Raw genomic sequence first — 21,314 nt, forward strand, 5'->3', positions numbered from 1 at the left:
AAAAGAGGTCTGGCGCCCTTAGCGACACCGGGTGCAGAGATGCCCTTCTTTGCTCGGCAACAGAGCAAAATGTACCACATTTCACGAACGGACTGCCCAAGAGGAAAAGAGCAGACGGCGTTCGCTTCATTGCACGTATCTGCTGCAACCCTGCTCATCCGAATGCGAACTTTGAGCAGGAAGAGTGCAATACACGGCTAGGCCTTGATGACTTCGTGCGAACGAAATACGGAGCAGCGCGGGAACGGTTAGCTGCTGATGCTTCCCATCGGGGTAGCGCCTAATGACGCACGGGCCACTTCCATCGCTATGTCGACGGCGATGCAGTCGAGACCACGGGCTTGTCTCACGTTCACGCGAAAGAAGCACGCCGCGGGAAGCGCTGAATCATCTTCCGTTCACTTGTACTGAAAACAAAAGAACCGCCCGGAGATACGAGCCAGTGGAGCCGTATTCCTCTCTCCGCTTAGCAACCGGCGCGAGAGCAAAGTACACTTATCAGCTCAGCGCTGTTCGATGGTCGCGCTGCGCTGCCATAGTTTGTGCAATAAAGATAATTAGAAGAGCGCCGCCACGGTTTTGTTTTCTTCTTTGACGAGCATTTGCTGCACGTGAAAAGGCTCCGAGTAATTTAGAAGAGAACTGTGCTTCAGCAGACGCCCGAAATGCGAGTGAAATGGGAACATAATTTTTGACAAACTGCGGGCCTCTGCGTTCCGAAGCGAGACATGGGCTATGCCGTGCATGGCTCCAGGCTGATCTAGGCCTCTTGGGATGCTTTAACATACTGCACAGTCGCAATCAATATGAAGGTGATCGCGGGAGCTTCGACCGGTGGGCCTTTCAAGCTGCATAGCGGCCGATTTTGGAACATGCGAAGATAATGATTGCGCTGCCTTCTTGCCCTCCTACGCTCTTCCGGGCTACAAGCATCACGCCCCTGACTAACTCGCCGGCTTTGTGTGTGTGTGTGTGTGTGTGTGTTTTCTTCTCTATCATAACCATCGTGTGTGTCGTTGCCTCATATATTGGCTAACAATGACGCTTCTGTGCGCAAGCTGATAAAGTGAACGGAACGCATTTCAACGTTATTTAGCAAAAGCTGACTAATATTTAAGACAGCACCTTTGCATCGTATTTTTCTTCATCATGTAAATGCATAATTGTGACAGCTTACCTCTCCCTCTGGCTGTTCAATGAACTGCTACTGTCATTTCACGACACATTTCCTGGACTTTGCTTTACCTTTATCGCATACCCTTTCTTTTTCATTGTTATTGGTATAACCGGGACATGTTGGCCTTCATATATATTTTGTTAGCCCATTCACTTTCTTACAACCTACATATATGCCCGACTGATGATTTATAGAAAAAATTAAAGAGCACTGCAGAATCTGCATTGTAGTAAGCGAAAGCAAGGATACTGCTGTTGGTTGCTTCTGTTCGCTCCTAGTTGCTTAATTAATTTCTTGTTTACCCATTTGAGTCTCTGGTACTTTCAAATTGCGCACCAATCCTTTCCTATGCCCTTTTCTGGCTCGACTTCAGATTGCGTAACGTCACATCCTTGACGTCACCTTAATTGACTGATTAATTACCTATTTTAGTATTTGACACATTCAAATGTGGCGCCAAGCAATTGGCTAATGAGACAATTTTCGCCTTTATTTTTTGCCTCTAATCAATTACCTAATTACTTAATGGTATAATTATTTTTCATACACAACAGTACGTCACCCTCTTTTGATTGACACCACTCATTAACCTCTACCACTTCTCAATTACAACTGTTGCGGACACGATTTTGCTGACGCGGCCCGCGGACAGAAATCTGTGATCACCGCACCCTGCTTGACGACTCGTGAAAAAAAAAGAAAAATTGCTACTAGCTAGCGGGGAGTGCCAGCTGTTAAATAACAGCGAAAAGACAGGGAGGGACTACCAAATGTTTCCCTCGCCACGGAAGGTGATGACGTTAACATGGCGCTGCTCCTTGTCTCGGTTGCGGCTCGAGCGATCACCTTCATATTGATTGCGACTGTACGCTTGCTCATTTCGGCCTCGTCTAAATTATGCCGCCGGCACCACCGGGATTGATTTCAATACCTTGAGATCAGAAACCGAAAGTCACAACTACTGAACCGCCGCAGAGGGCGACAACTTTCGGACACCGAAAAGAATTAGAAAGCGACCAAACAACTTGGCGGCGTTTACGCACGGCAGCTTCGCGAATGGCAGAGCTCGGAGAGCGACTCCAAAGGTTTTCTTCAGAGGTTCACACATTTTGGCCAAACAACTTCCAGATTATTCGAGAGTAATTTCGTAACCGTTTTGTTCTGGCGCGAATTTGCGCTTTCCTCGATAACAGTAGGGCACGCGCTCCTCGCTTGTTGAAGGAATAAATGTCAGGTAGGTTTTTGATATTCACCACCATTTTAAAACAGGGTCATCGATTACCGTTGCCAACTTACTACACCCGCGTGTAAAGTTCTGCCAACGTTAGTGACTTCGTGCCTACGCCACGCAAAGAACCGCCTTGGGCTGAGCAAGCCAGTTTGGTTTCTTTTTCTGCTGCTGTAAAAACGCATTTTGTTGATAGCACTACTTTTAATTAAAAAAAAAAAAAGTAGGAGAAAAAGTTCGACAATAATGACGCCATTCAGCCCAGCTTCCGGGAAAGTGAGAAACACTGTGCTGATGGCCATATTAACTTAGACTCCGTATGAATTCTGGTTATTTTTCGCGTTCCTGCGGACGATATATCGTGGGTTAAACTTTGAGACGAGCTCCATGGCTAGTTTCTAAACGACTGTAAGACTTCTGAATCTTGAATCTTATCATCTCTTTCATGTCTTGCAATTCACTATATCTCAAGCACTTCTTAATTCACTATAATTGGACGCGCTTAGAGCCGTGTCGTGACGCTGGGGCTACGTCGACCCGGCCTTCACTTGGTAGCGTGCAGAGACTCGGGGTTGAAGAAGGACTGAATCTTCGAAGTTGGTAAAATATGTACAAGCAGGTTTACTGGCACTTTGAGAAAACGTATTTACAATATTTACATGAAAAAGAAGGGTACATCAGCAAAATGGCAAGCGTTGAGAGTTCATAGCGAGAAGCGACTGGATGAGCCGTTTACCCAGGGCCCAGAGCGACATTTCGTGCTCTGCAGCGTCCTTAAAAACCCCCTATGTCCAGCCCCTCTCTGAAGATGCTGACCAACCAAATCCAGAGCACGCCCCTCAGGTATCGGCATCCAATCGAACACATCACTGCACTGATGGTCTGAAGCACTGACTGGTCCGGCATTCATTCGTTGGGCGTGATCACTTGTTGGCGGGAAAAGCTTGGGAACGGCGAGGAGAGGAGGTACATTTCTATTCTTCAGCAAAGAAACCACAGGCTGGTTCTGACAAGGGGTTTTACTTCTCAGAAACCCGAGTGCACGTGGCGCCGCATAGGGCTCCCAACATGGTCCCTTTTCGACAATTGCAAATCTTTCCTGCATTCCCGGGAAATCACTTAATGGCCGTATGAGTCATGCTCCTTTCTTGTCCTGCACGTCAGCGGACATGTCACTCTGTCGTCTCCTTTGGATAGGAGGCATTCATCACTGGAGGATAGCACTTCTCGACTGGAAGGGTGAACAAAAGAAAGAAAGCACTTCCTGCTATTTCCCGCAGGGGGACGTTTCTTTGTGTTTTTCCAGACGTTCTCTTGACAGGGTCAATTTGGCATTTGCAGGTTGTCCACAAAGCAAAACATGCTTACAAAACAGGATTCCTGGAAACAGGCTCACTTAGAGCCATTGGACCATCACCACATATTCACAAAACTTATCCATGCCCACAGGCGAACAATAGAGCGCGCAATTGCGGATGCTTGGTCGTAACAGCCTCCTCCCCCGCCAGAAGAGTCACGGAGGGCAGCAGTCGCCGCTGCTGCATGAAGAGACGACTTAATGGCCTGCACGTGAACGCTTGAAGCTCGCTGTTGCTTGTCGCGTTGTCTTGATTGTTGTAGGCCAAATTGCTCGAGCTGTCTGAAACTCAACCACATGTCGAAGCAAGCACTCGGCACCCGTCTGAAGAGACCAGGTCAAAAGAAAACTGCCATTGTTGTTCGAGAAAAGCCCTCTCTCAAGACGTTCAGGACCCACGTATTCCTAGAAAACCAAACGTGCTGCTTTACATAGTCACACATATACAAGCGCACGAAAAAAAAAACCTGATTATCAATTTGGATACATGGTGAGGAACATCTCGGACCGCTTAGAAAGAGCGGCTAAGCGCGTCCGCATTCCCATTTAACTTCCCCTTTTTGTATCTTATTTCAAAATTGTACTGCTGTAAAATCAAGCTCCACCTAAGAAGGCGACTGTTCTTCGATGTCGCAGTTTGCAGCCAAGCCAGGGGACAATGGTCCGTCTCTACGGTGAATTTGGCCCCTCCAAGATAGCACTGTAATTTTTGAATGGCCCATACAATGCAAGCGCATTCTTTCTCTGACGCGCAATAAGCCCTCTCTCTAGAACTCAGTTTTCTGCTCAAGTAGAGCACGGGGTGCTCATTACCGTCGTCATCTCTCTGGCAGAGAACAGCACCTAGCCCTCGATCACTGGCATCACACTGGACCGTGAATTCTCGGTCATAGTCTGGAGCTCGCAATACCGGACGGCTAATCAGCACAGCCTTCAGGTTTACGAAGGAGGCTTCCTTTTGTTCGTCCCAGACTACATTTGTCGGTTCTGTCTTGCGGAGAGCGTCGGTCAGAGGGCTAGCCAAAGCTGAATAGTTAGGGATGTAGTGATTGTAGTACCCAGTCAGACCCAGGAATGCTCGAATTTCCGTCTTCGTGCTCGGCCGCGGGTAGTCTGCTACCGCAGAAATCTTAATCTCGCTGGGTTTCCTGAAACCTTGACCTACATTGTGACCCAAGTAGTCCACGGTCGCCCTTGCCAGGCAACATTTCTCGGCCTTTACGGTTAGTCCAGCTTGACGCAAAAGGCTCAGTACAGCTCTTAGATGTACCATATGGTCCGCCCATGAGTCGGAAAAAACCGCAATGTCGTCTAAATAAGGCACCGCGAATGTTTCACACCCCTTTAAAACCCTATCCATGAGTCGGGAAAAACAAAATGGAGCATTTTTGAGCCCGAAACTCATCATTGTTGGCTGGTAGCTGCCCGTCGGAGTGACGAAAGCCGCGTATCTGCTGGCGCGTTCAGTGAGCGGTACTTGCCAGTATCCTCGAGTAAGGTCCAGCGTAGTCACATATGCCGCTCTACTGACCTGTTCTACTCTCTCCTCAATATTCGGAATAGGATACACTTGATCCCTGGTGAGAGAATTTAGCTTTCGGTAGTCTACCACAGGCCTAGGGTCTTTACCTGGAGCTTCTACTAAGATCATAGGCGAAGCATAATCGCTTTCCGAGGGTTTTATTACTCCCAATTCCAGCATGCGAGTTACTTCCCTATCCAGAATTTCTCTTTGCCTTGGAGAGAATCGGTAGCACCTTGATCGGACTGGCACGTCTGAAGTCAGCTCAATATCGTGCTCAGTCAAATCAGTTCTGCCTGGCCTGTCCACGAAGCAGGCCTCAAACTCTGTTATTAGCTCGCCCAGATCGGACAGCTGGGATTTCTTTAGTTCTCCTCTCTGCTCCGTCTTTTTGTGAAGCTCCTGAGCGTTGCTTCCTTTTCCGCTGAGGCAAATCAAGTTATCCCCCATCTCCTCGGGAAGGTTTAACGTTAGATTTACCACGGCTTCCTTCTGCACATAAGGCTTCATAAGATTGCAATGGTAAATGCGCACTGCTTTACGCCTATCGGGGATTTTCACTGCGTAGTTAGTGTCAGAAAGCTCTGCAACGACTTTAGCAGGTCCTTCCCACTGTACTTCGAGCTTATTCTTGGGATCATTGGCTTGCTCCATAGCTAAGTCCTCTCGGGTTACACTTAGAAGTCTCGTGAGATTACTAGACACTGGCGGCAAGAGGTTACTCTCAAGAGCGTCCTCATTCCGCGTCTCATCAAGCTCCCTTTCAAGTTGACATATCTGAGATGCCTCGCTCTCAAAGTTTTCTGACCTGCTATCTTCCGCATTTACCACTGTTTTAACTGCCGTTTCCTCCGCTGTGGATTTTTCTGGAATGAGCAGTGTAGCTAGTTCTCGCGCCTTTGAACGTGTTAAGGCTTGCACAACTCTGTCTCCGAAAAGGATGCCCCTCTTTCGCAGCAGCATGTCCGATTTGTTGGAGAACAAATACGGATAGCACTTAGGAAGCTTTCCTGAAACGGCAGCCTCGGTTGTTAATTCGCCGAAAGGGCCCTCGATGACCACGTTCGCGATCGGCAAGCACACACTCTGTTCCTCAACTACCTGTCGGATCCATGCACACTGTCCTGTATAGTCGGAAGGCGATACATACGCCGGATGGACAACATCCATCGTTGCGGCCGAATCGCGCAGTACCTTGCAAGGCTTCCCGTTGACTACTAGGTCATGCAGGTAGGGTTCTAAAAGCTGCATATTTTCATCGCAGTCCCTGACATACGAGAAAGCAATCTTTTCTTTCCGGCAGTTGACGGCAATGTGACCCTGCTCATTACACCTAAAGCATGTGAGCGGCTTCCTAGCCTCAAGCTTATTCTTTGTGTTCTGCACGTTGGTCACTTCCCCACTTTTCTCACTGCCGTCCTTTCTAGGGAATTTGCCTGAAGAAACCTTCATTTCTTCGTTTCCAACTCTAGCAAAGTGCCTTTCCTGACGGTTTTTCACACTGAACTTGGGATTGCGGGGCCTATCCACTGCTGGGTTGCTGAATTGTCGGCGCGAAGCATACTCCTCAATAAGTTCGGCAGCTTCAGTTGCCGACTTAATTTCGCCTCGGTCCTGTAACCAATTTCTTTCTTTTTCTGGGAGGCAGTTATAAAACTGCTCCAAAAGAATTCGCTCGACTACAGCGTCCCTATCACTGTAGGAATCTGTGCTCTTTAGCCACTCGCCCAAATTTACTCTTAAATTGTACAGGAATTCAGGGTAACTCTCGTCCCTGGACTTAGTAGCGTTCCGAAAACGTTGTCTGAACGCCTCGGCGCTAAGCCTATACTTTCTCAGAAGGCAAGCTTTGACCTTCTCGTAGTTGTCCGCGTCCTCCTTGCTTAGCCGCGCGACAACCTCCGCTGCCTCGCAGGGCAGAACCGTCAATAATCTCTGAGACCAAGTGTCTCGCTGGAAGGACAGTTTTTCGCAGGTTCGCTCAAAGTTAGCCAGATACAGACCGATATCCCCTGTTATCACATATGGCTGCATGTACTTTGACATCTTGAAATCTGCCTCCTTGTTGAGAAGAGGTACCGCTAGCTGGGGACAATTGCCCGACCTCTTGCTCAACTCTAGTTCTAATTTCCGGAGCTCAATTTCTTGGTCCAGCTTTTTTGCTTCTCTTTCACGCTTCTTTTCCTCTTTTTCCCACTCACGTTCGCGCTCACGCCTCTTTTCCTCTTTTTCCCGCTCTTTCTGCTGTCTGAGCTGCTCCTTTTTTTGACCGATGAGGTTCCATGCTTCACTGAGCTCCTCATCATCGGTTCCCAGATCAGTGATTGCCTTTATAATCAAGGGTTTTCGTGCCAAACCACTTGTATCAATTCCCAATTCCTCACACAATTGCAACAGTTCCGGTTTCTGCAGCTTTTGTAGGTCCATGATCGCTCCGAGTGTCGGCTACTTCCAAAACAACAGTGCAAACTACCAAACCTAAAGGCGTTTCAACACTTTTTACCAGTTCTAAAATCTAACCCTGTTCTAGAACCTGGTCCACATCAGAAGAAAAGCCAAGCACTCACCCACACATGCGATCGATGTTCCGAGCTGCTTTCTTGTTGGCCGATTGTTGCTCCTGCTTGTTGCTTGAGATGCCACCTCCGATCACAAGATGTGGCTTGTAGATTCTGATCCACCTCGAATCACCAGATGTTGTAGCTTGTAGATCCAGATCCCACCTCCAGTCATCAGATGTTGTGGCTTGTAGATTCAGATCCCAACGCTGGACACCAGTCGTTGTGCTTGCAGATTCAGATCCCACCGCTGATCACCAGTTGTCGTGACGCTGGGGCTACGTCGACCCGGCCTTCACTTGGTAGCGTGCAGAGACTCGGGGTTGAAGAAGGACTGAATCTTCGAAGTTGGTAAAATATGTACAAGCAGGTTTACTGGCACTTTGAGAAAACGTATTTACAATATTTACATGAAAAAGAAGGGTACATCAGCAAAATGGCAAGCGTTGAGAGTTCATAGCGAGAAGCGACTGGATGAGCCGTTTACCCAGGGCCCAGAGCGACATTTCGTGCTCTGCAGCGTCCTTAAAAACCCCCTATGTCCAGCCCCTCTCTGAAGATGCTGACCAACCAAATCCAGAGCACGCCCCTCAGGTATCGGCATCCAATCGAACACATCACTGCACTGATGGTCTGAAGCACTGACTGGTCCGGCATTCATTCGTTGGGCGTGATCACTTGTTGGCGGGAAAAGCTTGGGAACGGCGAGGAGAGGAGGTACATTTCTATTCTTCAGCAAAGAAACCACAGGCTGGTTCTGACAAGGGGTTTTACTTCTCAGAAACCCGAGTGCACGTGGCGCCGCATAGGGCTCCCAACATGGTCCCTTTTCGACAATTGCAAATCTTTCCTGCATTCCCGGGAAATCACTTAATGGCCGTATGAGTCATGCTCCTTTCTTGTCCTGCACGTCAGCGGACATGTCACTCTGTCGTCTCCTTTGGATAGGAGGCATTCATCACTGGAGGATAGCACTTCTCGACTGGAAGGGTGAACAAAAGAAAGAAAGCACTTCCTGCTATTTCCCGCAGGGGGACGTTTCTTTGTGTTTTTCCAGACGTTCTCTTGACAGGGTCAATTTGGCATTTGCAGGTTGTCCACAAAGCAAAACATGCTTACAAAACAGGATTCCTGGAAACAGGCTCACTTAGAGCCATTGGACCATCACCACATATTCACAAAACTTACCCATGCCCACAGGCGAACAATAGAGCGCGCAATTGCGGATGCTTGGTCGTAACAGCCGCGAGCTTAAATTGTCTGCCCGTACTGTATACAGAAGTTGACCTGTCTCGCAAGTTACCAGCGTGCAGGTCCAAACCAAGCTTCTGTTGCATTAGAGGCCTGGAAGCATCACATACGAAGCGCTCGAGTGCTGGAACAGCTTAAGGGCGACCTCCAAGGGGCGAACTTTCACTGCAAAATTCTCCCAAGCGCGGCACGCTGCTGCGAAATCTTTGCACCATCCTCCTCCAAGGAGCGAATTCCGCTGGTGCGCTGCCGCCGAGCGAAGCGCAGTGTCGGCAGTCCGTAGTGTGCCGCTCCATTCTACCGTCGCAACGACGCGTCCTGGCTGCAGCCAACGTAAAAGAAACGGCTACAGCATACTGCGGGACAGCACGTACACAGAGTGAAAAAAAAAAAAAAAAAAAAAAAAAAAGAAATCCGACAGGCTGCGGCATCGTACCTTGTGTATGTTTGGGTAGCAGCACAGCTAATGCGCTGCTTCACTGGCCACTACGTTCTCAGCTTTTGTCACAAGATCACTTTTTTTTATTCGTCTCAAGCTTTTCCTTCCCTTTAACCTTACAAGACATTGCAGTGGTGCTGTACATCTGGGTTGGTTTCAATGTTGTTCTAGCACACTATACTGCGGCAACAACGGGAGATGAACCACCGTGACTAGGTGGCAAGTAGATCGGTACATATTTACTCGCGTTAGAATCCCGTAAATGCTTCCGCATCGCAACCAACGCGAGAACAGTGATTCTAAGGGTTCGATGTGCTATTTGCATTACAACGAGTGAGCTCCTCAATCGTTGCACGAAGGAAACAATTGCATTCACTGCATCTGAGAAAGCCACCGCTCTGCGCACGGCGTCGGCAGCTGTTTCAAACGGTGCCCCTGCTGTCGCAATTACATGCGTTAGCTTCGATCCTAGATTTTATTATTCTTCGTTAGAGACATAACGATTCATGCCACATGAAACTTCTTTTGACGACATTCGTAAAAAAAAAAAAAAAAAAAAAAAAATCTCGCAACAGAACAAGGCTGGCCGGTGGAGGGCGATGCTACGAGAAGCAGTTCTCGAAGGTTAGCTGATTGGTGGCTAAAATCAAGGCAAGAATAGGTACAGACTATATTACTATTCACGGCTAGGCGGCCTGTGGCGTCGCCGTCCGATTCAAAGGGTTCAGCCTTATCCATCCATCCAGTTCTGCGTGCTGCTTGGCGTACTACGTTCACCGGACGCACCGAAGCGGCGGCCGCCGGGACCATGCATGCTAGATCGGGTGCGAACAGGTCTTTCTCGCGTCGCGCGTGCAAGTTCTGTTTGAAAGTTTTTCGCTCCATGGAGGTCGCCCTGAGCGCTTGCTGATCCGAGCACAGCGAGTCGGACTATTTCGGCCTTGGGCGAACTTCGCCGCCCCGAGCAACAACGGCGAGCAAGCCCGTCAAGCTGAGTTCTCATATGCCGCGCTCCGTTCCCGGAAAGCAGTTTAATTCGCCCCTTTGTTGTCTATCTTTGGTATTGCACGCAAGTCAGGAGATAAACGTACGCCACTGTGAAAGAACTGCGCCGTGCACGGTGACCGATGCTTTGCGTCGTCTGCAGCGACGCACAGGCTCTACGATAAAGCTGGTTTCACATATGCATGCAAAAACGCTGGCGATTTCTGCCGCGGCGGCGCGAAAGCCTGTTTTGAGATGCGTCGACGGCTCGAGCGGCCACAGCGACGCAGTTCCAACAGGTTGGAAAATTTTCGCTCTGTCGCTGCCGCCGAGTTCGCTCAACTGCTTGCACGTAAATCCGCCATAACTGTAGAGCCTGCAAGAAGCCCCTGGCAATCAGGTCACGTGACCATGACGCTGCTTCCTGTCAAAAGCGGAATCCGGGGCCTGCCAGCGAGTAACCTGGGGCTGGAAATGTGGAAAATGGAATACGCCCGCTGTCGCCTCGCTCGTCAAGTGCCTTAGGTCAGTCAGCGCGTACACCATAGCGTAGACTCATTCGCGCCTGCTTCGCCCACCACAGGAAGACGCCTGTTGACAATTTCGCTGCTCCAGTGGCATCGCAGCATGCAAGCACCAGGAGGTGACTACCTATGAAACTTGTGTTTTCCTTTCTGTTCTGCACCGACAATGGACGCTAAAGGCATTTCATGCTTGAAAAAATATCTCGAGTTTCTTTTTTTCACAAACAAAAACGACGAAACCAAGAAACACAGGTGGCTTTGCTCAGGCGCTTCTTTTTTTCTTTTTTTTTTTTTCTTTTTAAGACCTTCCATATGCGCATCGGGCTCAATAGGGCTGGAACCGTAAAGCAACGGCTTTCGTTTCAAGGAATATTTCCTGAGAACAGAGAATAACAATAATTATGAAATTTATTTGCATTCATGGGGTGTGGAGCAGCGCAGAATAGAGAGCAAGAAGGCATTGCTGCGCACAGCGCAGAGACTCGCGTGCACAGCCCTTGGGTGAATCACGACGTGCACACCAGAAAGGGTAGAGGGGGTTAGCATTAAAGGTCGTCGTGGCATTTAGACGGAAATCTCAGAGTGTTTTTGGCAAGCTGCACATCGGTAACCCTGCTCTATTCTTTGCAAACGAACATCTTCAACTATTGTTTCGCATTATATGGCTCAATTCTCAATTCTCCAGCTCAACTCACACCAGCTCAATTCTCAAAAGCTTATGCCGCGCACTTGGTACCCGTCTATACACTCCAACCGTCTTTCGTCGCGCACTCTGTTTTTATATACCAGAGTAACGGTTTTCTTGCAAGGCTGCTTTCTAGCGGAGCCGCCCGAACGGAACCCCGCTCACGCGGACGCAAAGCGACTTTACTCTTTCCAGATATTCTGCGAGAGGCAGAGAACACGCAATTCTTACGCACACACTGCACGTATACCCTTACGCGCATGTTTTTCGATCGTCATTTATATGACGAAGCGTTGCTGCTCAGTTGCCTATCACTCAACCATAGACTTCGCAGGCCTTCAACAGAATGTATCGGTTCATAGCAATGCAACGTTAGGACCTCCTTTCAATTGGCATCTACGCCAGGCACAAAACAAGCGGTTATCACAAATTAAGGACATAGAATGTCAAAAGACATGCGAAAATTAGCTATGCGGTCTTAAGCTACTATTTTCCTTAATTTCTTTTTTTTTTTTTTCTGAAACGGGGAAAGCCGCAAATCTATCTTGAGCATTCAACTAAGTTGCTACTGTAACCAACAGGCCACAGGTAAGTACTGTTTGGCTCTGTTTACATGAGGTTTAACGTCCCAGGGCGATTTTGGCAATGAGGGACGCCGTAGTGAGGCGCTGCGGAAATGTCGACCACCTAGGGATCTGTAACGTGCACAGTGACACGGGTGCTGACGGTTTAATTTCGCCTTGCATTTCGTAATTAAACTTGGCACTAGCGTAAGTAAAAGAACACACATAAGAGGCACACGTCTTTTACTTAGGCTGGTGCCAAGTTTAATCACCAAGTCGCCCAATTTTCTGCCTTACTTGATTGCATTTCGCCTCTGCCCGCGCGTCCTTGGGTTCAGCAGTCTAGCGCCCTGCACTTGGGTTTCAACACGCTCTGAATTCAGTAATGAGCAAACGTAGTTAACGTAGAACCACGACCTGGGCTGCATCCTGACAGCGCTTCAACGTTGATACTGCTGACGGTTTCATTTCGCCGGTGTTATGACGTGCAGCGCAGTTCAAGACTGAGGATGTGCCCAAAAGGCCCGCGGTCTGAAACTCGTGCATTCTGTCTTTGTTAGGTCGTGCTTCCGATTAAGGCTGAATCGCATGCACGCGAAAACTCCCGCGAACGCGACACGGCGGCACGCGTCGCGCGAAGCCTTCGCGCGAACAGAAATTCATGTGTCGCTTGGCTCGTCGCTCGGATCTGCCGAAATAGAAAATTTCGCTCGTTCGCCCGGAAGTAACCGTACGTCACTGCCGCTCATTTTGCACGCTTTCTTTATTTTGCTGTGTTGCATTGTGATTGTGCACAACCGCGCAATTTTTTCGCTTTGTACGAACAATGGTGGATAGCCAAGGATTCAAAGAACGTCTAATCGCAACCGAAACAAAAGAAACAAGAAAGACGTGACTTCTCGTACTGTGCAAGTTAACACACATTCGATACGGTTTGTTGTAAATACATTTCACTTTGCCGTGTTGTCGCAAAATAACTGATTCTTGCAATCGTTATGACAGTAGTTTTGCGGTGTACTAAGCCACTATGCCAGCCAAATGCCAGCCACACAACCTACACAGAGCGTTCTCGCCGTTTCGCTCGGTTCGCGCTGTCGCGTGCATGCGTCTTCCCCAGTAGGCGACGGAGCGAACCATGATCGCTTACGCCGCGCCGCCTTGTCGCTTCGCTCACTTTTTCGCTCACATGAGTTTCCCCGCTTTAAAATGAATTCTAGTTTAGTGGGCTGCTTGCCTGTTCGCTTGACAAGTGGCTCCCACTAGCGGCCATGTCCGTACTATAGTCACGGCGGGACGTTGTTACTGCGGGGCAATCGAGAAGCAGCAGCGATGAGAATGACCACCGAGACGCATGTCCGTACCGACGCTCGCAACGGTGCGGCGGTTTTGAACCAGGTGGCCAAGCGGCGAGAAAGCAACTCCCACACAAAACCACAGAGCCTAGACGCGTTGCCAGAACGGGCTCGCCAGCGGGAAATTACTCCGACCACGCCGCCATTGGCAGACGAGAAGCAGCGCCAGGACGAAATGAGAACGTTCCCGGAACGCCTTCGCGGTATCTCGTCGCACAGGAACTTCCCCCCCGCGTCCACTCATCGGGTCGCCGGCCAGCCGCTGGGGAGGGGGTGTGCGCTCGCGGGGACAATCGTGCCAGCTACATGTAAAGCCGCAATTGAAAATGTTGCAGAGGATCTCGTGAGGAATCTGGCCACATTGGAGTTGTCAACGTGCTCGAAGTTCCATTGGCGGCGAAAGCTGGCGTGGATCAGCGGGATATTGGGGGATTATCGATGCCGCCGCTGTTTGCGAGGCGGTAGGAGACGTTTGACGGGAAGACCAGCTGCTGGCCTGAGCAAAACAATCTGCAAACTTGGCTCCTTCGCTGGACGACAGCTGCGTGACAAACCTGAACAACCTTTGTAGAAAATTTAAGACCTCCGAGTGCCCCGCAGAACTCTTCGGTGATGACGAGGCGAGGACGAAACTTTCCATTCGGCGTCGATAGTACGGAGCTGCAAAACGAATCTCACTTCGCCGCCAAGCAGCTGATCCGAAAGCCTGCATATTTTTGACAACGCTGTAGTGTGGAGCACGTAATTATTTAGTATGGAATTGAAAAGCCAAGCACTCTAAATACAGCTAAAAAAAAAAAGCCTGCATATTTTTGACAACGCTGTAGTGTGGAGCACGTAATTTTAAATTTAGTATGGATCTGAAAACAGCCAAGCACTAAATCCGGCTAGCGATAAAAAAAAAAAAAAAATCGACTCTCGGTACCAACTGCGGAAAGCGCTAGTGTGCTCTTCAATCATTCAAGCGAAAGTGGTAAAACCATGGAATTGGCACAGTAACGGCAAAAGAAAACGACGGCGAAAGCCGAAGCACAAGTAAGGCTGCGGCTATCGGCCCATGTTCAGCAAACCAAACTTTCCAAATCCTTGACATCCAAGAAGACGATAGAACTTTAAACACGGCAGCGTCGCTAGAAACACCCTCTGCATGCATAAAGAATGACTCGCGCTGGCGACGACTCGAGACTGCGCAAAACGCCCTTGCGGGGCTACTACGCAGCTCAAAGTGCTTCTTATAATTATCAAAAAAAAAAAAAAAAAAAAGGAGAACCTGAAGTTGTTGCTCGCGCTACCGAGAAATGGTGGCGTGCCCTAGGAGACGCATGCCTCGCGAACGATGGCAAGCGTCGAACGCGTTTCGACAAGTGTTCAGCACACCACGGTGCAAGCAAGCCTGCACTTGGGGTGTCCCTGAAATGCATTCGACCACCAATACAGCGTGCGAGGCCTCACGTGCATGGTGGGCGACACAAACAGGGACTTTTTTTTTAAACATTCTCGAAACCTACCTCTCTTATCGGCAAGCTTCTTAAATAGTTCCGCGATTTCTGCCTGGAGGTGTGCGACTAAACGAGGCTCCTTTCGAAGTAATACACTCTGAAGGGCTAGTTGGTTCATATTAATCGAACGAGTAAAACTGCGCTAAAAAGACAAAACACACAGGCACAAACAAGGCGCACTTTGTGCCTGTGTGTTTTCTTACGCACCGTCTTTTTAGCGCAGTTTTACTCCTGCTTTCGAAGGCACCTAAGTAGCAGGACCTAGCGGCATCATTTTACGTGACACCGCGAGTTCCCCACTGACGGTACTCAAGCGTCGAGCACGCCTCCGGGCGCCAATAGTGGGGCACTGATTGCTAGTCATAAAAGTCTCATTCAACGCGGCAGCCGCCTACCAAGACTCCAGACGAAAATTTACGAGCGGTCAGCATAAAAGAAAACCGTTTGAACGAAGTACTTTAGTCGGGGAGCAAAACGGCGTCCGACCAGACGACATGACAGCAGTATCCAAGTGGGCAGACGCCGTAAGCTATTCATTCCAACCCGCGATGAACGGCACCAGCTAATAACGGTCGAACTAGGGATGAAAATGAAATGAGGTGACAGCAAGCAATGTGTTTTCACACTGAGGACATGACACACTCGCAGACTTCGGGAGCTTCCTCACGACCACTTCCTTATAAACACGGAAGACGAAGGCCAGCTCGTTTTGCCGCTGCGCGTTTACTCGACTGAGACGTCGCCAAGGCGGCAAGATACGATTGCTTCGGAGGCGAGAAACTGATGGTTTTGCACACAATGAACACCATCGTTCACCGAACTCGTACAATGCAGCTAAAAATAACTTCAAAACAACTTCTAGCATCAGAGCGAAAACAGAGAACTTATGACACAGGGGAACAAGTAGGCCGATAAAAACCAACGGTCGTTTACGGTGACAGATCGGCAGAATCCAAACAGCAACATCGGGCATTCTTCTCCGAAATGGAGTGCGCGAGAGCATCAGTAACGAAGCAAGAATGCGCTGGTTACGAAACACAGCAGCTTCAACCCCATCGTTTCTTCGCGGGTCAACACAATTTGTCAAAACGCCTAAGCAGTTCTAATTCGCTGAGGTTACTAACGCAGCTGCGATATGAAGTTACATCTTCTACACAAGAAAGACATCCACCTAAATGGACGTTAGATAACACTGTTCCAGTTGCAAAAGAGCCACAAGAGCAGATATTTTCTACGCGCACCGGAATGCGGCACTCGCAAACAGCATAAAGTGACAATAGTAATGCTCAACTATGGGCAAAAATTAGGAGCTCGGAATTAGGGTGCTGCACATCCTGCATCGGCACATCACTTAGGCCGAAGCCGAAGACTACCAACACTTTCCGGATATCACGGCCCAGTGATCCGAATATGATCCTTGCCGAAGAGATTGCGAAAGCTAACGAGTGTGGATGACGCATTCAGTGTGACCGACAAACAATAGTCGCTCTAACAGCGCTAAAGCAGACGTGATAGCTCGTGCGGGTCGAATTATTCATGCTGCAGACTAACAAGCAGCGGTGCGACCAAGCTCTACGGGTGAAACTGCGCGAGAAAACAAATGTCGCGCGCCAGCGGACGAGCGAGCAGGTCTGTAGAATCTCATATAATAGTTTAATTTTCGCAATAAATTAAGCATGTTCATTTGCAGCGGTCGTAAATGCCACGCTCCAATGCATTTCAGCCCTGCTATAACGTTCTGAAAAACAATGCTGCATATTATTTGCAAGATCACGAGGAAGATGCGGCTGGAACGCAACTGCAGACGATAAAGTCTATCAAGAATTAAGCCTAAGCGCTCACCTTTGGTCGGTAGAACCATTTCCTCAGGGAGTTCATCGTGAGGCTCGACGTGCTTTGCTGACTCTCCTTTACTCAGTCCGACAGTGTTCTGGAAATCATAATAGCTATTAACACAGCCGACAGCAACCACGAAACCGATTCCAGTCTTCGCGAGCAGCGGGCACGCCTGCACTGCCTGCGCCAGACAGATGTCCGCACAGCCTGCGCGGCTCGAGCAGCTCGAGGGATGCGAGAAACTGACGCATGCGCGATACGCTTTGCCGCAAAACTTCCGGGTCCCTTATGACGGATGTGCGCAACAATGACGTACATAAACGTCATAATAATACTAAAAAAGAATAAAGTAAACATTCACGTAACAAACGCACGAAGATTTATTAGAAACGTAAAGATTTTATTACAAGTAATAGTTTCATTGTTATTCTCGACAATTACATTTCATGACTTGTGTAAGAGGCGACTTGTTTTAATAATAATAATAATAATAATAATAATAATAATAATAATAATAATAATAATAATAATAATAATAATAATAATAATAATAATAATAATAATAATAATTGGTTCACAGGAAAGGAAAGGCGCAGTATCTGTTTTATTCGCATGAGTTGTATTTTACCGAGTCCTCTCTTAATTAATTAATGATAAGACAATAATCGAGATTTAACACATCTCCGTGAGAAACCTTTTCTTGCACAGTTCGGTCAAAAAGTAGTGCTTGCAGCGAATGATATTATATAACTTTCTGCCACAAAACATGAAACTCTATGGCTCGTTATAGCCTCTCTCAAAAACGTTATGCTTCTACAGGACGAACAAGATCGCGGCAACCCGCACCTCCACATTGGGCGTTAATTGACTTTCGGTTTCGTTTTCGAAAACTGTGGCATGGACAGCATGGGGTTTTATGGGGTGCTTGTTAAGTTGGTGGCCGCCTGACTTCAGGTAATAATTTGACAGGCACAGAGCGTTCATTTAAATGCACCTGGGCAGCGTTAGTATGAAAATAAGTCTAGAAAATGGCGAAGAAGAAAGAAGGCGTTGCGCTTTCCGTACGGGACCCATACCAGCCTAGACTGTCTTATTTTGCTCTTGGTACCTATGTGATTTGTATACTTTTGTACTATGCTAGCTGCGGCCACTGCGGCTGCTAGTTGTTAGTTTCATATATAGTATTTTCAGTGCTTTTAGGAACTTTTTTTTTTTTTTATGAACATGCACACATTTAATTTAATCCAATCCAATCCAGTTCTTTTAAAAGCCATAGCCATGTTAAAGGCGGCAAAAATTGGCAGGCGTTAGTAGCATCAGTAGGCGGCTGTGGGCTATTGTTACTTTGTTGTTTAGGCGGCATTAGCAGTATGGATTTAGATTCATTTAATACGAATAATAAGCGGAATGCCGTAATTAAATCCACCGTTCCCGATGTTACAAAAACTGAGCCTTGCATCCTAGGGGTGGATGAAGCAGGAAGAGGACCAGTTTTGGGTATGTGTTGTAACTCAGTTTCTTTTTTGCTTATTCATCAGCGAAATAATTTCGTACAAAGGTCAAGAAAAAAACACCTCAGTAGGAGTCATCTTCTTGGCCATGACCGCCCAAACTCCACCGCTTTTTAGCCAAACGGAGTTTATTAGCATTGGATCAACAAAGAGCTTTGTTCAATTGAGATGCCCCTTTGAACCAAAAAGAGCAAGTTTAACGAGCGCATATTGATTTCTAGCTAGGAAATGACGTCTGTGAAACTTTATTTCACGAAACTTAGTCGAATGAGGCAGCATTTCTACAGACAACCGTAACCAAAAGTGGCATGGCGAGAACAGCGCGGTCAACACCGAGGCTTCGGTGCGCCTATCACACGCATTGATTTCACTGCGTCGGCAATTTGCTCTCATCACGATTAATTGGCGTTACGACAGCGTTATGATGAGTTTGCTAGCTGGCAGCACTCTTGCTATTGGTCACAATGCAAGGTTGTTTCATTTGAAAGGAGTGGTTTCGTCCAAGCGTAACAAACTTTTCCCATTCACGTCAAACAACTTCAATCCCATAGGGACAGCGGAACCTACCTGACCGCTTCGGACGAAACGACAAGAATAAAACATTGCAGATGTATTTCGTGATGCATGTACGAGTGCTCCTGGAGTGTACTTCCGAACAGTTATGTTGTTCCTTCTGCGTGTACACAAGCAGGAAAAATAAATCGCTCTTGGAGTCATTTGGAGACGGAACAGTATCTGCAACTGTACATAGCTATAAATTTCATTCACTTTGTGACGGTATGTACTGGTAATAATAGTGTGTTCGAAAGTTAAGAAATGGGTATAGTATAGAAATGGGTATAGAGGATATTCACAACCCAGTCAAAAAAAATCAATGGGTCCAATTGGGAAGACCAGTCAGATTGAATTGGTTCTGCCAATCCCAAATGGTTTGTCCAGTGGGTACTGTCCAACCCAAATGGTTTCTCCACTCCCAATTGGGAAGCCCAGTTGGTTTCCTTACTCCCAATTGGGACGCCCAGTTGGTTTCATGACTCCCAATTAGGAATGAAGAAACCATTTGGGGGTTCCAATTGGGACTGGAGAAACCAACGGGGCATCCCAATTGAGATTGAATAAACCCATTGGGCTAATGGGAAGCCCAATGGGTTACTTCAATCCCAATTGGGATTCCTTCGCTCCCAATTGGGACGCCCATTTGAAACGAATTGGGCTTCCAACTGGGCTTCCCATTGGTTCTAATTGGTCCTAAGCAAACATTCCCAATTGGGAAAGTCAAGTCAGTGATATCCTTGACTGAGATGTGCACAAATATACATACCTCTATAAAGAGACAACAGTGAAAAATTTAAGTTCTTATAAAAAGTATATGCCGCTTAATCATATTAATTGATTATATCATGTTCACTCTAAGTGCAGGCATAATTAAATAAGTTAACTCTGAATAACAAAGATGTGTCACTGGTCCCAGCAGCACTGTTCAAAGAATGGAGTATATAAGTCTGCAGCCTGTGGATATATTTCCAACTATATGTTGGTCCAATGAACATTCTTATATTGATCCTTTTTCTACAGAGTGCGATGGTTTTTTGCGCATGTGTGCCGACTTTAATTTCTCCCAACTTGTTACCCAGCCTACCCGTGTTACATCTTCTTCGTCAAACTTGTTAGACCTTGTTCTCACCACGTCGCCTGATATCGTTGCTCCAATATCTTGTTTGCCAGGTTTAAGTGATCATTGCATGCTCCATTTTTCAGTAAATGTCGCGATACCACATCGATATAACACTTCTAAATATATCCGTGACTACCAAAAAGCAAACTTTGATGCAATTAATCATGAACTCGCTGCTTTTATCGATGAATACTTGCCCTCTTTTCATGACCGCCCAATTGAAATTAACTGGACCCTTTATAAGGATAAAATATCCTCCCTGACTAATTCTTACGTTCCGCTGCGAAAAATATTAACTAACAACTGTTCGCCCTGGTATAATTCTTCACTAAAACGGCTATCAAACAAAAAGAAACGTCTGTTTCGCTCCGCCAAAGTGTCTAATTCTATGCCCCGGTGGGACGCTTACTATTCTGCTGCGTCTGCATATAAATCGGCACTAAAACAAGCTAAGGAGTCATTTTTTAGTCATACTCTTCCATCGATGCTAATAAATAACCCAAAACAATTTTGGAACGTGGTTAAGAAAACTGACCCATCTACAATCAATCTGAAAACTGCAGATGAACAATTAATTCCTAGTGAAATGTGTGCTGATGTTCTTAATGATGTGTTTACTGCTTCTTTTACTAACAATTTAATTACCGAAATTCCTCATTACCCACCGCGTGACTTCCTTGTTATGGACCCCGTTATAATGGATCCTGTGGGCGTAGAAAAAATAATTGAACAACTGAAGATGTCATCATCATGCGGAGTGGACAACATTAACTAAAAATTTTTGAAAAATACTAAAGTGTATAGTGCCATTATTTTTGCTGAACTGTTTAAACAATCTCTTGAGTGTAGCTGTGTTCCTAGCGACTGGAAGGTGGGCAACGTGGTTCCCCTGCACAAGTCTGGGGACAAACATTCTCCTAATAACTACCGACCCATTTCACTTACTAGCATCCCATGTAAGATCATGGAACATGTCATCTGCTCTCATCTCGCCAATTTTCTTGAATGAAATTCTTTCATCAGTCATTCCCAACACGGGTTTCGTAAAACATTCTCATGCGACACTCAGCTTCTATGCTTTTCACAAGACCTTCATTTCATTCTTGACCGGGGTTCCATAGCAGACTGTATATTCCTCGATTTCTCCAAAGCT

The 21,314-nt window shown here is 47.3% G+C and overlaps 2 protein-coding genes across 2 annotated transcripts in view; one reads left to right on the forward strand and one right to left on the reverse strand.

Annotated features, from left to right (window-relative positions):
• Positions 1 to 17,215, reverse strand: part of LOC146206473 (lateral signaling target protein 2 homolog) — a 47,573-nt gene extending 30,358 nt beyond the window's left edge. Inside the window, exon 1 of the mRNA XM_084591159.1 lies at positions 16,982 to 17,215. Coding sequence (XP_084447285.1) covers positions 16,982 to 17,017 — 36 coding nt within the window. The 5' untranslated portion in view covers positions 17,018 to 17,215. The remainder of the gene's footprint in view (positions 1 to 16,981) is intronic.
• Positions 17,216 to 18,212: 997 nt separating this feature from the next.
• Positions 18,213 to 21,314, forward strand: part of LOC146206474 (ribonuclease H2 subunit A) — a 39,928-nt gene continuing 36,826 nt past the window's right edge. The window contains exon 1 of the mRNA XM_084591160.1: positions 18,213 to 18,472. Coding sequence (XP_084447286.1) covers positions 18,346 to 18,472 — 127 coding nt within the window. The 5' untranslated portion in view covers positions 18,213 to 18,345. The remainder of the gene's footprint in view (positions 18,473 to 21,314) is intronic.

The sequence above is a fragment of the Amblyomma maculatum genome, chromosome 1 (genome assembly GCF_055883805.1).
Source record: "Amblyomma maculatum isolate TAMU_Amacu chromosome 1, ASM5588380v1, whole genome shotgun sequence".
NCBI lineage: Eukaryota > Metazoa > Arthropoda > Arachnida > Ixodida > Ixodidae > Amblyomma > Amblyomma maculatum.